The sequence below is a fragment of the Octopus sinensis genome, linkage group LG3, assembly GCF_006345805.1.
Source record: "Octopus sinensis linkage group LG3, ASM634580v1, whole genome shotgun sequence".
Lineage (NCBI taxonomy): Eukaryota > Metazoa > Mollusca > Cephalopoda > Octopoda > Octopodidae > Octopus > Octopus sinensis.
Genome location: NC_042999.1, coordinates 155,903,016 through 155,921,001, shown reverse-complemented (window position 1 = coordinate 155,921,001; position 17,986 = coordinate 155,903,016). Strand labels below are relative to the sequence as shown.

Genomic DNA, 17,986 nt, shown 5'->3' with positions numbered 1-17,986 from the left:
CGCAGTCGCTCAAGTAAACAAGCAGCCGAGTTATCCTCAAATCATTCCATACGGCGTTAGAAGGGGTAACATAGTCATATGCGAAAATATAAATACAGGATACTCATAGCTGGGAAGAATCTGCTTAATGTAGATCCTGATATACCTTAGCGTCAGCTAGAACATATGGGAGTCTTAGGAGTAATGTGCCTGGAAGAAGACGGCATGGTCACGGCAAGCATTCCTTTGATCATGTATCGGCTCGACAACTACTACCTTGTCAAAGACGGAGACTCCACGCGATCGCTCGACCTGTTAGCAATCTCACCATAATCTTATAAAATAAAGACACATTCAATAATGTAGTCCTAGATACACAACACATACAGAAAAAAGAAAACAGAATGGTTACATTTAGAAAGATGAATATTAATAGTTCTGCACGAGCAGTGTTGACCTAGGGTTAAACAGCAGTAGTAGCTGCGATTTATAATTTAGACCCAGGTCGACGCTGACCGACAGACATATGATCTAGGCAATCCGATCCGTGATCATCCTGTCTTATTTATTTATTTAGTTTTTTCAGATATAATCTATGGGGGGTCGTATTATCAAATGTGTTCTTCCTGTTAAAATTTGGGGGTATCTGGTATTAATTTCTAGCGGGTCACGCAACCGAGTTGAGGTTTCCTCGTTGACTCGAGTATATATTATGCATTAGTGTTATCAAAATTGTTAAGTCAGGTCAAACGATATCGATCTGGCGACCTGCCATTAATGACGTTCCAGCTGTGAGCATCCCGGCTTTTTTTTTTTCTTTATTTCATCTATCTTTCTAATGTGTCCTTCCTTTATTAAGATGACCGAGGGAGATTTGTCTACAATTTCTAGCAGGTATATTGTCCGTTGTTAACTCATATCAGAAATATTTTAGTTCGTAACACAAAATATTTAAAAAAATGAGTATATAATTTATACAATATATAAAAAAAAAACTGTTGGCAAACTGTCTCAGTTTTTATAAGAAGAGGGGAAACGAGAATGTATGATGTTCATATCTTTCCAAAAGATATCTGTGACAACGCATAATGAATTAAATCAAGAATGCACCCTTCTTCAATAATGATTCCCTTTACATTTTGGATGATTTTTTTTTAGGAATATTAAATCGACCGGTAGTTTATTTTACCGACCCTTAATAAAAAATAATTAAAAAAAAAAAAAAAAGAGACGCGAAAAGTACAGATGACTTCGACAGGGTTTGAACACCGAACGTAACGAGTTGTAAATTAAATAATTCCGCAGTCATTTAACGATTCTGCCAACCCAGCGCCAATTCCGATCCGAAACCGGTTCGGGAATCGGCGAGCACGTTGGGATTCCAATGTTCGGATTTACAACGATATTACTACTGCAGCTGGTGACGGAGTTAATATAGAAATACAGCAGTAGTAAATGTAATATATATATATATATATATATATACATGTATACATACATACGCACACAAATGTATGTATGTACAATATCCCCTTTCAATTTGTCTGTCACCTCACTCTCTGTTTTCCCCCGCCTTCGTTTCTCTTATATTCAACTCACCCCTCTTTCTCATGTCTTACCTTATTCTTTCACTCGCTATATAATTAACCATTATTTCTCTATTTTCATTAAGCACCTTTATTCTCTCTATCACTCCTGCTATTACTATTACTCTTTCTCTCCTTCCCCTCCTACACGCTGTCGCTGTCACCCTATCACTCTTCCTCATACAATTACATACTCTTTCTCTTTCCACCTCCCCTTCATCCAACTCTACAACTGCTACTAAAAACCAACACCAACACTAACAACAAGCAGTTTGTATTTTTAGTAAATAGTCCATCTTGACTCAATTTGATAGTAACAGGCTGAATAACGGATTGGACACTGTATTTCCTTGGTCACTACTATTTTGCTAGCTTTAGACTGTGTTGACCGACTCCTTACCTTAGCTCCCTCCCTCCCTCTCTCTCACAATCGCACACAAACATTCCCCCTCCCTCACACACTATCTTTTTCACAAACACACTCCCCCTCTCTCACATACAGGCTCTGTCTTATAAACATACTCCCTCTCTCTTTCAACTAAGTCTCTCTCTCACAAACACATTTCCCCCACTCTCATACTTACACTCTGTCTCTTTCACAAAGACACTCCACCTCTCTCACATACTCTCTCTCTGTCTTTCTCTCTCTCTCACGCACTCACTCTCTCCTACCAAAGCCAAATGGCGGTCTTCTGCCGGAGCACGCCGCTTAATTAATACAATTAACAAAGGTGTTTTATTATGTATGTACATGCAAATTCAGGAGAAACAAACTTAGAAAGTCTCTATACGTGTCCTCATACATATTTCTATGTCTATATATAGCTAAATCAATAATTATTATCACAATATTAACAATTAACTATTGTAAATAACATTACGGAGACATACAATACGCACCAATTGGAAGAGGAAAAAAAATAATAAGCAACTAAGACAAGACACGGACGAAAGCCGACATACCAAGTCGGCGACCGGACTAACTAAATGTTTGTGGAGACATACAGAGCGTGGCTGTCTTTGATTGTGACCGGACCATTAAAAACAATACGGTTAGTGTCTCTAGTAGTTCTACCATTATTAGTGGGCCGTCGTAAAGCCACGGCAAGACTGTCCCCATCGTTAACAAGCACCCGGCAAAGTAGACCTAATGATTATTATTACGATCAACACCACCACCGCCGCCGCCAATGTACGACAGCTACTACAACAGAAGCAACAACACTATTATGTATTGCGACTATAGTACCTGTGCTGTTTGTTATAGTATTGTTACTACTAGCCACTACTACGCAGTCCCAGTTCGGCTGGACATATAAAGAAAGGAGTATATTTGTTTAACAGACAGTTAATTAATGTATTAATTAACTAATTAAATACTATACACGCACCTTCCAAACACTTGTGAATTTAATATACATGTGGAGTACGGCTATATATTTTTACTTATACATAGCAACCTGTCCATTCTTATACATACACACATATTTATATAAATGTGTATTTTACACATACACAAGCACTCACATATACTATATATTTATGAATTTCTATAAATATATACACATATCTTTTCAACCTATGTATTACTATACATAGCCTGTCCATCCATTTATATATATATATATATATATATATATATATATATATATATTTCTCTATATTTATGTACATGCACACACACACACATAAACACATGCATATATATATTATTACATGTGAATTTCTTTAAATGTCTTACACATAGATCTATCTATATTTTCTAAATGTATTGATAACTAAAAGTAGTGAATATGGCTTCAAAATGCCGGAAATTTGTACCCAACATCTTCAACAAGAGCAAATGTCAAAATTGTTTCGCTGCCAAGGATTCCCACTCGGCACAGGCACTTGAAAATAATAAGGTAAATATTCAACTTCTGTTCTATGCGTTTTAATTATGTCTGTCTTATTGTTTGTTTATTTCTTTGACTTCCTTACTTTGGTCACTTAAGTTCCTTGATTGCTTCCAAGAAAGGTTTTTAAGTTTTACTGTCAATGGTTTGGTTATGTTATGGAACTTCTGTAATTAGTAAACTTTCACATTGTGTGTGTATGTGTCTTTACGCATAGACACACATAAGCACACGTATATACATGTATATACAAACATATACATGCATAGACTTACGCACACAAACATTAATAGCTCTCATACACATATGTACATATCGACACAAACACACACATAGACATACACATATATAGACACATAAACACGTATACCCCTCCCCCTATATACTGACATTTACGTCTAGATTTGAACCCCCTCCCCGAAGGTATAGAGAGATGACACCAACTCGAAGACGGTGCTCCTCAACCGTAAAGAGAGAAATTTGATATACTTTGTCCAGTGTGATAGTGAAATATACATATATATATATAAATTGATAGCAGCACATACACACACACACACACACACACAGCTTATATATATATATATATATATATATTACTTTTGAGTGCTTTTTCAGTTTTGTTTGTAAACACACATACAAAAATACTGTAATATATATAGATTAGTAAATAAGCTAAGAAAATTCCCTTAGACGTCTTCATTTCAGGTCTAATACGTTATGAAAATCTGTTATCACTTTTTTTGTCAACTACGTATAACTTCTTACATCATAAATTATTACTTGATCGAATTAATGTGTATCTTTGTGTGTGTGTGTAGAGAGAGAGAGAGAGCGATCATGAATGTGTTTGTCTACCATAGTCGTGTGTAGCACTTTAATTTTCTTTCTCTCTTTCTCCTTTAATAAATATATATGTACACAACAAACGTGCCTACACAAGTACTGTTTACTTTGGATGAATAATAAACACATATTCACTGTTTTTGTATAGGCTTCGGGTGTTTTCTCTATACAATGTATATATTTACTATAAACTTGTGCACACGCTTTGATTCTTCAGTTTGACACACGCCTTGAACCGGTTATTTGGCTTGTATGCACCCACATACACACACACACACATACATACGTTTACACACACACGTACCCATGCATACGCATACTCGCACATAATCAGGGCCCCTCTGAGTTTTCGCTCGTCGATGTGCTAGGAATAACACCCAAAATCCCCTTAAAATCATATACTACTGGGTTAAAGGAAGGGTACATTGGCTAATATAATCATAGATGCTATATCTGAAAAAAAAGGGGGGCACAAAAATACGGGTTGGTCATAGTTGGAACCCTTTGGATCCTCAACCGGATTTATCAGGGTGACCTGAGTTAAATAGCAATAACAATTCATTTGTAATGTTGATTATAGACACAAAGCATATTTTTGGGTGAGTGGAGGGTATAATCAATTGTATCGATCTCCAATACTTGATCGATGTATTTTCTCGACCGTGGAAGAACAGACGGCTTGTTTTGAATTCCGGTGAGAGTTGAAACCCGAACGTATAGGACCATATCCCTAAACATTCTTATAGTCCTTTACAAAGCCCTTGTCATCATGTAATATCATCTGATCAACATTATCTCTCTATTCTTTGTCCACGTGTAAAAATCTATCATCAAGGTGACATAGTTAAACTTTGACGAAAAAATATAGTGTAAAGCTGGCAGAATCGGTAGTGCATCGGATAAAATGCCTAGTGTCATTTCTTACGAATCTTTACGTTCCGTGTTCGAATATTGCTGAGCTTTCCTTCTTTCGGGCGGCGCTTATAGAATAAGTACCAGTTGAATACAATCGACTAGTTCTTCCCGTCAGCTTCAGGCCTTGTTCTTAGGGGGGGAAAGAAATATTATTAAGGAAGGGGGTCGGGCAAGCTGGCAGAATCGTTCGTGCGTCGGACAAAATACCTTGTGGTATTTCTTCCGACTCTACATGTTATCGTCGTGGTCGACTTTACCTTTCATGATCGATTAAGTACCAGTCAATCATGGGTTGATGTAATCGATTAACCCCTCCCCCCAAATTGTTGATCTTGTGCCAAAATTTTGTGCAATTTTTTTTTTGTATTGAAACTAAATATATAGTTTTAGCTCTCGAGGTGAACTCCAAGGAATTACCTATGTGAAAGGTATTCCAGGTTTGACCATCCCAAGTGTGACAGCAACTCCAAAGGCACGTTGAAGTGGTGGGCAGTTAAAATGTTTTAAAACGTGGATTTTTCACAAAAATAAGATTTAATGCGAATTACATGTATTTTAGAGTGACGAAAATATACCGAAACCACTCCAAAAATTTGCCATCGAAATTTCATTTTATTCTCAACAGCTATTTCGAAAGCCCGCCGTATTTTTATTATTATTATTCTGTCTGTTTTTAGGACTTTGTTATATGGGACGGTGGATTTTGAAGCATGTATGACTGCTATTTCTTGCAGGTTAAGCGACCACGGTGAGGGAGCGGGTGTAGAAGTCGAAATTCAAACCGAAGTTTTAAACTTAAAATTCGGAAGATAAACACCTAACTAGAGCACCTTTAATTAGTCATCTAAAAGTAAAACCTGAAGCATTCAGCAATGGTCTGGAAGCGGTGGGGGTAAGTGCTTCCTCTCTGAGGAAAGCAAAAATAAAAACTCACCAACCTCCTACGGTACCCAATAAAACTTTGAAACTTGTTTTCACAGTTTCATTGAAGTTGTTCATGGTTAGTTAACTTTCATAAAATATTCTATTTATTCGGCTAATATCAGCAACAAGCGAAAACAAAAATTTAAAAAATTATAGGAATTTCTGTGGTATTTATATTATTTTATTTTGTGAAACATGTATAAATATGTGTGTATATAAAACTAGATGTTGGCTCTGATATGGAGGTGCTGTGTTTATATATGTACGTACGTGTGCGTGCGTCATATTTGACCTACTGCTTGTAGTAGTAGAAGTAGTAGTAATAGGCAACCAGTGACAAGATGTCAGCGAAATATAACCGATATGCCCCATGTGCTTAAGTGTCAGCTGGAGTCTTGACACAAGAGGAGGATTCAGTTACCCTACTTTTAACTGTTTTACTGTGCCCCTCCCCCACTCTCTCTCACCTCGCATCGCCTTCATCCTGACCTCGGGTTTCTCATTCCCTTGTCTATTCTCATACACACCATACAGCCGAACACTTGTACAATACAGAAAGTCCTCACGAGTATCAACAATGTGCATTTGTCGTCTGTCTGCACACCGACTTTGTTCAGATAAATATTGTAGTAATGAAAACTATCAACTCCTCCTTAATACTACCTGTGCATTTACTTGTTTGTCATTTGACTGCGGCCATGCTGCAGCACTGCCTTTAGTCGAACAAATCGACCCCAGGACTTTATTCTTTGTAAGCCCAGTACTTATTCTATCGGTTTTCTTTTGGCGAACCGCTAAGTTACGGGGACGTAAACACACCAACATCTGTTGTCAAGAGATGGTGGACACACATATATACACACATACATACACACATACACGAACAGGCTTCTTTCAGTTTTTGCCTACCTAATTCACTCACAAGGCTTTGGTCAATCCAGGGCTATAGTAGAAGACACTTGCCCAAGGTGCCATGCAGTGGGACTGAACTCGGGACTATGTGGTTGGTAAGCAAGCTTCTTACCACACAGCCAAACTTGCACCTATGGGTACGTGTCATTTGTGCTTCTTTAATGTTAACTCTCACAACTAAGATGCCACTATGACTGTAAGGTGAAAAGTTTGCTTCCCAACCACATCATTCCACGTTCAATTCCTCTGCATGGCACATTGGATGTCTTCTATTATAGCCTTGGGCCAACCAAAGCCTTTTGTGTGGATTTAGAAGGCAGAGACTAAAAAGAAACCTGTCGTGTGTTTCATATGTCTGTTTGTCCACCAGTGTTGCTGTTTACATCCTTGTAACTTAGAGGTTCAGCAAAAGGGAATGATAGAAGTACCAGACTTTAAAAAAAAAGTGCTGAGATCGATTCAATTGACTAGAAATTCTTCAAGATGGTGCCCCAGCATGGTTGCAAACTGAAACAAGTAAAAGATAGTTGTGATGTCCCAGTCGGCGTGATCTCTACAATGGATTCCTCAGTAAATATTCAGTTATTGTTTTAGAATGTTATTGACATTTACACATAATATATACCTTTTATCTTTAGCTTGTTTCAGTCATTAGACTGTGGCCATGCTGGGACACCAACTTGAATTCTTAGTCGAATGAATCGTCCTGAGTACTTATTTCTCTTTTGAACCTTGGTGCCTATTCTATCGGTCTCTTTTGCTGACCACTAAGTTACAGGGATCTAAACACACCAACACCAGTTAAGCAGTAATGGGACACACACAAAAACAACAGATTTTTTTTTTCTGTCTACCAGATCCACTTACAAGGCTTTGGTTGGCCGAAGGTCCCACACACTGGGTCTGAACCCAGAACCATGCAGTTGGAAAGCAAACTTCTTGCCACACAGCCATGCCTACACCTACATACTATGAGGTATGTATTATGTTCACATACACATAGGTGCAGGAGTGGCTGTGTGGTATATAGCTTGCTTACCAACCACATGGTTCCGAGTTCAGTCCCACTGCGTGGCACGTTGGGCAAGTGTCTTCTACTATAGCCTCGGGCCGACCAAAGCCTTGTGAGTGGATTTGGTAGACAGAAACTGAGAAGCCCATCGTATATATGTATATGTGTATATATATATATATATATTTATATATATGTGTGTGTTTGTGTTTGTCCCCCCAACATCACTTGACAACTGATGCTGGTGTGTTTACGTCCCTGTAACTTAGCGGTTCAGCAAAAGAGACCGATAGAATAAGTACTAGGCTTACAAAGAATAAGTCCTGGGGGTCAATTTGCTCAACTAAAGGCGGTGCTCCAGCATGGCCACAGTCAAATGACTGAAACAAGTAAAAAAGAGTAAAAGAGTAAAGAGTATATACATGCACACACATAAATACCCTTTTTCTTTTATTGTACCACCTTTAAGCACACACCTCCATTCTCTTGTGACTCTATATAATTACACTTGGTGAAGTATGAATAGGAATAACTGTTTAGTTTTGTTTATTTCTTCCTATCTATCATCTAGTCCTTACTTTGATTCTATGTAAGGAAATGCTCCACTGAACCAAACCAGTGATGCTTTAGTTCAGATACGTCTCTTCGGTCACAGACCCATTTCCTGTGGTGTAGGTGGGAAAAACAAAATACATTCTATAGTTTCTATTCATCCTACTGTGAGCTTTGGGCAATAAAAACAACACCTAGGCCTCTGTATTCGACTAATAGCAATCAGATAGGTATATTAATTTTATGTATCAGTGAACATAGGTGCCAGCATGGTTGTGTTAAGAAGCTTGCTTCTAAACCACAAGGTTCTGGGTTCAATCTTTCTTGGGTAAGTGTTTTTCTGCTTTAGCCTCAGGCTGACCAAAAACCTCGTGTGGATTTGGTTGACAGAAACTGAAAGAAGCCCATCGTGTGTGTGTGTCCGTCTATCCACCCCACCACTGCTTCACAACCAGTGTTGGTGAGTTTACTAGTTATGTAACTTGTATTGTAAACATCCAATTGGTTGTTTTGTTCCCTTATTATTGACAACCTGGGGTTACTGGTTGGACTTTAACTGAAAATTAAGGTACCTAATGAGATTTTTTTCCTGTTCCTGAACCAGTAATATCCTGAAGAATACAGTCCTCTCAGTTTTGTAAGGAATGTAGGATATTTGACAGTAGAAAATAACTCTACTTGTTTGGTTCTCTATTACATTTGCCAGTTAACAAATGTACTTCCTTGTCCCCCTCTTAATACTTCTCCCACTTTCTTTGTGAATAAACCAAGAAGACATCTGAATGAACTAGTCAGTGGGGGAAACTTTGCTAACTAGAAATAGCAACTAAATCACCTTGCTGCTTTCAAATGGGAAGGACACTATAGATAATATACAATAATCCCTTGCCATATCATGGCTTATATAAGCTTATGTTGGTTCCTCCGTGGTGGTGTTTTGCATTTATAATGAAATATACAAATTATAAAATACATATATACAAATTATAAAATACATATATACAAATTATAAAAATTTCTACTTCGGATTTTCACTGATCACTGGGTGAAACACCCATGATAGTCGAGGGATTACTGTAGTCTTAGACATACAGTCTGAAGGAAAAAAACAGTGCTGGGATGGTCATGGCTGGAGCCATGTATGATCGAGGACTACTTGAAGTTATCAATTTCAACATAAATCTCTCTTAGCTGGGTGGGTAAAAGGAAGAAGAGGATCAACTGTTTGATAAATTTAGTGTTTAAATCTTATCTTTGACAACTTGATATCCTAAAAAAATAAGCTAGAGTGTCATTTTCTTTATACCCACCATCTATCACTGTTATCACAACGATTGAGGTGTGCTGGAATTTGCAGTGCCTAGAGGTGTTGGGCAATAAAATTTTTCACTTTATCTTTTTGACTTGCAAAACCCAAACCTTTACCAGTTTCCTTTTCAGCTTTTTGTCTGCTTATAAATGGTTTGGACATCAGTCTTAACTTTTTGCCTTTTGATCATCATCATTTAACGTCAGCTTTCCATGCTGGAATGGGTTAGATGGTTTGACCGACAACTGGCAAGCCAGGAGGTTGCACCAGCCTCCAGTCTGATCTGGCAAAGTTTCTACAGCTGGGTGCCCTTCCTAATGCTAACCACTCCAAGAGTGTAGTGAGTGCTTTTTATGTGTCACTGGCATGGGAGCCAATCAGGTGGCACTGGCATCGACCACACTTAAATGGTATTTTTTACATGCCACCAGCACAAGTGCCAGTCAGGTGGCATTGACATTGGTCCAAAATAGATTTGAAAATTAGAAGCAGAAATTATGTGGTTAAGAAGTTTGCTTCCCAAGCACAAGGTTTTAAGTTTGGTCTTATTGGAATGCCTGGTCATGGTTTTCTTGACCACAATTGACCTGCTGCTTAGAGAAAATTTAAAACGAAAGCAAGCCAAGATGTCAAACTAAAAATTCCTCAATCTTAAATTCAAATAACTGCAGATGGCCTTTTGCTTTAGTTCACTGGGTGGCACTTTGCAAAAGTGTCATCTTCTACTAGGGCTCTAGGATGACCAAAGCCTTGTGAATGTACTGGCGTGGGCCTTGTCTGCATAGCACCAGCACAGGCGCTGTCTGCGTGGCGCCAGTGCGGGCGCTCCCTGCATGGCACCCACACGGGTGCTTTCTACGTGGTATCACACAATACAAATTTTTAGCCACAATACATAGGTTTGATAGGTTGTTGCCCTCACAATTGCATGATTGTAATTTACTCTTGGACAGGGCAGTGCCTTCTTTTCTTGAGCAAAATGTATCATTTCACCCACCACTCCCTCATTCACTCAGCTGTAAATGAGCAGATCTGTGACAAACTGGTGTTTTGTTCATGAAAAAAAGGTGTGATCTGTGATTTCTATGCCATGGGACAGTATTTACTATAAATGTTCACATAACTATTGCTACCGCAGTACATATTGAATTTGGAACAAAGATGTCATTCAGTTGCTCCACCCCAACCATATTCCATCACTCCTATTTTTAATCATTGATATAAAAGTTTTATAGTTTCTTCTGTGATTCAGATATTTTTGTTTGTTGGCGCTGTGTAAATTTGACTCGTCCAACTATATCTTTGCCCTGGGGAGATAAACTTATTTTTTATTCGTTATGTAATTCAACACTTGAAAGCTCATAACAAGCCATTCCTTATCTACCAACACGTACTTAAGGTGTACACATTTGACACCTTAGGCTGAAGCTATTTTCTCATTCGTTTTTCTTCCTCCTTTATATGTATAATGTATATGGGTGCAGAATGTAACCAACAGTAAACATGAAATATGAAAACAAATAAGTTAAATACGCAAACAAGGGGAAAAATGAAAAACGGGACAAATAATACAAAGAATGACCCTTCGTCAGTTGTTGGCTGTTTAGCTACTCCCCATTTCAAGCAATCAACAACAATATGTCTTTGAAGACAGTTGCTCCCATAAATACTTAAATAAAATTTTGGATTTATGGAGTGACAAAGTTGAGAACTATATATATATATATATATATCCTTAAAGTGTTAAAGAAAACAAGCAAAGAATAAAACTACACAGCATGGGCTATAACGAGGTTCTGTGTACATTTGTTTTCCTAAATATTATTCCGAATAAAATCTGTCTAGATTTACTGATCTGGTGATGATATTAGTTTCTGATTGATTTTTTAAGTTTTTATTTTTTTGTTCTTTGTATATGTCATTTAAATCAGGTCATTGACCTTCCCCCTTAATTAATTTTTTTAAAGATCAATGGAGTGCTAATTAAAGTTCATTAAACACCTTATCTTTTGACTTAGCTCTCAGATAGTTGATCAATATCTGGCGTATTAAGAGGTTTGTGATTAAAATATTCACACACCTTATATAGTAATTATAGTAATATAGCTCATTATATAGTAATTAAAATGTGTAATGTATTCATTTTTTATTTTAATTTCTGTTGTTTTTCTATCTTTGTCCATAAAGCTTTTGTTGAGGTGGAGGGAAACGAGCTAGATTAGGGGAATTCCATTCCAGCCTCTTCCCCCTCACAGTGTGTAAACATCTACCTGGAAAAATTCCCAATGTATATCAATATCACTAATGACAGGTACTCACTACCTATTTTTTCTTATTCTCTAAACTCATTCTCATTAGTTGGTGGCCATGTTGGGGCACTGCCTTAAATTTTTTGTCAAACGAATTGACTCCACTTCTTATTTTTTAAATCCTGGTACCTATTCTATCAGTCTCTTCTTACTGTACTGCTAGGTTACAGAGATATAAACTCACACCAGTTGTCAAGCTGTAGTGGAACACAAACATACACGCACGAGCTTCTGTCAGTTTCCTTCTACCAAATCCACTCACAAGTCTTTGGTCAGGCTATGGCTATAGTAGAAGACACTTGCCCAAAGTTCTACCAGGTGGGACTGAACCTGGAGCTTCTTACCACACAGCCATACCTGCGTCTATTATTTAATCTTTTTACACCTTAGTGTTCTCAGATAATACTCTCCATTTATTACTTAGAGAAGTGACCTTGACAAAATTATTTACAAATACTAAAGACAACCTACACTAATCTCCACATCTGTATCTAAGACTAAAGTGTTACCTTTCATTTTGTATCACCTGTGATCAGTTTTCTCTCTGTTGCAATAATATAAAAAAACAAAAAATGTTGAGAATTAATCTGACCGACTTAGATTAATCCATAAATACTTCCTCCTCCCCTTTTTTCCTTGTTTTCTCTCTTTTTCCCCTCCCTTCCTATCTACTCTTTCTTTGTCTCCAGAATTCTATAAAATATTTCAAATTTTGGTACAAAGCTAGCAATTTTGAGGGGAGGGGCATGTCGACTACATCAACTCCAGTGCTTGACTGGTACTTTATTTTATTGACCACAAAAATATGAAAGAGAAAGTTGACTTCAACAGGATCTTTTCTACTCTAGGCATAAGGCCCGAAATTTTTGGGGAGTGGGGCCAGTCAATGAGATCGACCCCAGTATACAACTGGTACTTAATACATCGACCCTGAAAGGATGAAAGGCAAAGTTGACATCGGAGGAATTTGAACTCAGAACATAAAGACAGACGAAATACCTATTTCTTTACTGCCCACAAGGGGCTACACACAGAGGGGACAATCAAGGACAGACAAACGGATTAAGTCAATTTACATTGACTCCAGTGCGTAGCTGGTACTTATTTAATCGACCCCAAAAGGATGAAAGGCAAAGTCGACCTCGGCGGAATTTGAACTCAGAACGTAGCGGCAGATGAAATACTGTTAAGCATTTTGCCCGCGTGATAATGTTTCTGCCAGCTTGCCACTGTCTTCAGGATCTGAATTCAGAATGTAAACAGCCAAAAGACATGCTGCTAAGCATTTAATCCGATGCACTCGTGATTCTACCAGCTCAGTTTTATACTTAAATGTATACTGAACTCATCTTTTACTTGTTTCAATCATTAGACTGTGGCCATGCTGGGGCACTGTCTTGAATTTTCAGTTGAATGAATAGACTATGCTCAGGAGTGGCTGTGTGGTAAGTAGCTTGCTAACCAACCACATGGTTCCGGGTTCAGTCCCACTGCATGGCATCTTGGGCAAGTGTCTTCTGCTATAGTCCCAGACCGACCAATGCCTTGTGAGTGGATTTGGTAGACGGAAACTGAAAGAAGCCTGTCGTATATATGTGTGTTTGTCCCCCTAGCATTGCTTGACAACCAATGCTGGTGTGTTTACGTCCCCGTCACTTAGCAGTTTGGCAAAAGAGACCGATAGAATAAGTACTGGGCTTACGAAGAATAAGTCCCGGGGTTGATTTGCTCGACTAAAGGCGGTGCTCCAGTATGGCCGCAGTCAAATGACTGAAACAAGTAAAAGAGTAAAGAGAGACCTCAGTACATTTGTTTTTCTTAAATCCTGATACTTATTCTATTGGTCTGTTTTGCCAAAATGCATACTTATAGTGGTTGGCGTTAGGAAGGGCATCCAGCTGTAGAAACATTGCCCGATCAGATTGGAACCTGGTGCAGCAGCTGGTTCTCCAGACTTCAGTCAAACTGTCCAATCCATGCCAGCATAGAAAATGTATGTTAAACAATTATGATGATGTTTTTTTATTAAACAGGTTGTATCTCTTTTTTATTCAAACTGACCAGATCTGACCTCTCACACCTCCCCTACAATGTCATTCCAAAGATAATATCAAAATCTCAAAGCTATGAGAACTCAAAACATAGTGAATAAATAAGCGTTGTATTTGACAGAGTAACTGGAATACTAAAAGGGTTATAAATAGATTTCTGGAGGAGGATAACTTATCTAACGTAAAATAATTGTCATTATTTCTAAACCTAAGTTCTGTAGTGATTGATTTTTATCATTTTATTCTCCAGACTGAGAAATCTCAGGAAGACATTGTGATAGATATAATCAATTAATATACTGTTTCTTTAGCTAATTGGCTTCATGTTCAGTCAAAACATCTCTTTAGATTTTGTTTCCTAATATCCTGAACAAAATTGAAGTTCACTTTGATCTTTATCAAACTCCAGGTTAATAATTTTTGTCTAATTTTGGCACGAGGCCAAATCAGCAATTTTGAGGGGAAGGGCGAGTTGATTACACTGGCTTCAGTACTTGACCGGTACTTATTTTATTGACCCTGAAAGTATAAAAGGCAAAGTGGTGGAATTTGAACTGGGCATAAAATGTTAAAGAAATGCTGCTAAGCATCTTGTTCAATATTCTAACAATTCTGCCAACTTGCTGGTTTGACCCAAGAATAATAAAACCAATTTTAATCTTGCGCTGCATCCAATCATCTGTGCTTCTTTACAAATATGAGGTTGTTAGCTATGCATTGTGTCTTAGTGGAAGAGAATAATTTTTTAAATTTAATTTCACAAGGCATAGGAGTGGCTGTGTGGTAAGTAGCTTGCTTACGAACCACATGGTTCCGGATTCAGTCTCACTGTGTGGCACCTTGGGCAAGTGACTTCTACTATAGTCTCGGGCCGACCAAAGCCTTGTGAGTGGATTTGGTAGACGGAAACTGAAAAGAAGCCCATCGTATATATATATATATATATATATGTTAGGAAGGGCATCCAGCTGTAGAAACTCTGCCAGATCAGACTGGAGCCTGGAGCAGCCCCTGGCTTCCCAGACCCCGATCGAACCGTCCAACCCGTGCTAGCGCGGAAAGCGGACGTTAAACGATGATGATGTGTGTGTGTATGTTTGTGTCTGTGTTTGTCCCCCGAGCATTGCTTGGCAACCGATGCTGGTGTGTTTACGTCCCCGTAACTTAGCTGTTATGTAAAAGAGACCGATAGAATAAGTACTAGGCTTACAAAGAATAAGTCCTGGGGTCGATTGGCTCGACTAAAGGTGGTGCTCCAGCATTGCCACAGTTACATGACTGAAACACGTAAAAGAGTAACATTTCACTTTTTCCTTCTTGCATGAGTTGGACGATTTTGGCAGGATCCAACAAACCGGAGGACTGCATTGAACTCCAATGTTTCTTTTGACATGGTTTCTACTACTAAATGCTCTAAAGATTCCTTGTAAGAAATTATCTGTATTACCATAAGATTTTTTTCCTTTTTTTTTTTTAGAACCTTTCAATTTTTAAGACCTTTATAAAAAATTGCCTATATCTTAGAATAAGGGGCAGTTTCAGGTGGGGTGGTATGAAAAGGGTTAATGAATTATTGTAAATTTTGTTCCAAGTAATCCAGACATTTTTCTTATATCCATTTTATTTGCATTGGGATAACACAGACTTTTTCAGAAAAATGTATAGAGTTGATTAAATTGGTTCCATTGGTACCAGTGATTCTTTGTGGTGCCTTTTTTTTTTTTATATTGACAATGGAAAGATGAATTTACAAAAACTTTCTTGGTGGGATTTGAACTTGATATCAAGAGGTCTTGATAACCTCTATGATAACCTGTTATAGCCGCCACCTGTTTTTATCATTTGGACTGGAAGTTTCCCTAAAGACAGGGACCAGAAGTAGAGAGAGGCAAACCCTGACCTGTCTATAAAGGCAATAATTCTGATAACAACTGGCATGGGCTGTGTTGGGTTCAACCAATTGGCACTAAGATGGAAGGCAAGCATAAATGATGATGGTGCTGCTGATATCTCTAACCCACGTGCTGATATCTCTAACCCACGTTCTATTCACTGTGGTAGATTTCAATGTTTGGTTGTGTTCCCAACACTTTATAGGTGACCTACTTGCTAGTTTTAATCAATAGGCTCTTCCACAGCTGATGCCCTCATTCACATAGACCTCAGGGATTATCTACACACAACCCAGTAGCCTCTCATCAGTCATGCATTATTACATAGAAATATTGTAAACATCCTCCTACAGATAACAACCTAGTCTCATTGAACAACTTACAAGAACAGTCGCCATTCCCATCAAGGAAACATGACCTTGCTAAAACAACAAATTTTACAATCTGAAATGATCTTTCATAACAAACATGACATCTGCAACAGCACCAAAAGGGCATCACAAAAGTTGGTTCTTCACTTTGGAGCCAGAAACTATTTCAGCTCAGACTAGTTGCTGATCCCATGTCACAGTTCTGCCCACATATGTATAATGTGTTTGTGTGTGTGTGTGTGTGTTTGTTTGTTTGTTCCAGCCACTGCTTAATGATTGGGACTGGTGTGTTTACTTCTCCTGTAACTTAGTAATTTGGCCAAAGAGATCGATAGAATAGGTACCAGGCTAGCTGGCAGAAACGTTAGCACACCGGATGAAATGCTTAGCAGTATTTCATCTGTGCTACGTTCTGAGTTCAAATTCCGCCGAGGTCGACTTTGCCTTTCATCCTTACGGGGTCGATTAAATAAGTACCAGTTATGCACTGGGGTTGATATAATTGACTTAATCCGTTTGTTTGTCCTCTCTGTGTTTAGCCCTTTGTGGGTAGTAAAGAAATAGGTACCAGACTTAAAAATATTCTTTCCCAACCTCATACCATGTCTCTTCAAGTCTTCCTCTTCTGTAGGTTCCTTCCTCTTGGATCATTTGCCTGTTCTTTATCCAACCGTCATTCTTTATATGCATCACAAATCTATACCAACACCTTTCTTGTCTGCTACATTTGTACCCTATTATTCATGCACTCTGACATTATGCATCTAACAGATCATGTTCACCTCCTTTCTTCCTGGTCTTCACACATGCAGGGACCTTCCTGTCACCAACATGCAATTTGGAACAAGCATCATACAATCAACTGCCTTTCACTTTGCTTTTACTGTATTTATTTTGAGAGGCTCTGTGTTTCTTTCAATTACTATAAATATAACAAAGAATTTAGTGAAATAACTTAGTTATCATTAAGCTAATGTCAGGAACATAAATTGTGACTAAGGTTTGGTGGAAGATTTTAATTCAAAACTTATGAAAGCAAGACATTTGTACTACCGAACCAGGGGCGGTTTCAGCCGGGTTGGTATCAAAAAGGTTAATCTGGTTACTATACTTCTAGAACATCCTCCTCCATTGCTAATTTTACTTCATAAAGGAAATATTTTTTCTTTTATTTTAGCTGATAAAATTATATAAATTCTCAAACTAATAAATCATAGATCTATTTCTCAGATATGACATCGATTTGAAAAAAAAACAAACAAACAGATCAGTTAATTATTAGTTGGAGTGATGAGAGAATCATTAAATACAGTAGTTCATAAATTGACAAATACTAAAATACTACCCCCCACCGCCAAGAAATATTAATCAAATATTTTGTCCCCCCACCTCTACTTAAGATTTTGCAGCAGAGTTCTGGAATAGCTAAGTAA

The 17,986-nt window shown here is 37.9% G+C and overlaps 1 protein-coding gene across 7 annotated transcripts in view; it reads left to right on the top strand.

Annotated features, from left to right (window-relative positions):
- The first annotated feature begins 3,224 nt into the window (after positions 1-3,224).
- LOC115209166 (putative leucine-rich repeat-containing protein DDB_G0290503) overlaps positions 3,225-17,986 on the top strand; it is a 260,054-nt gene continuing 245,292 nt past the window's right edge. For 6 of the 7 annotated variants that reach the window (XM_029777396.2, XM_036501513.1, XM_029777395.2 and 3 more), the window contains exon 1: positions 3,226-3,469. In XM_029777396.2, the coding sequence (XP_029633256.1) occupies positions 3,359-3,469 (111 nt within the window). In that variant the 5' untranslated portion in view covers positions 3,226-3,358. Of the gene's footprint in view, positions 3,470-17,986 lie in introns of all 7 variants that reach the window. The other variant, XM_036501511.1, reaches the window with a different exon arrangement.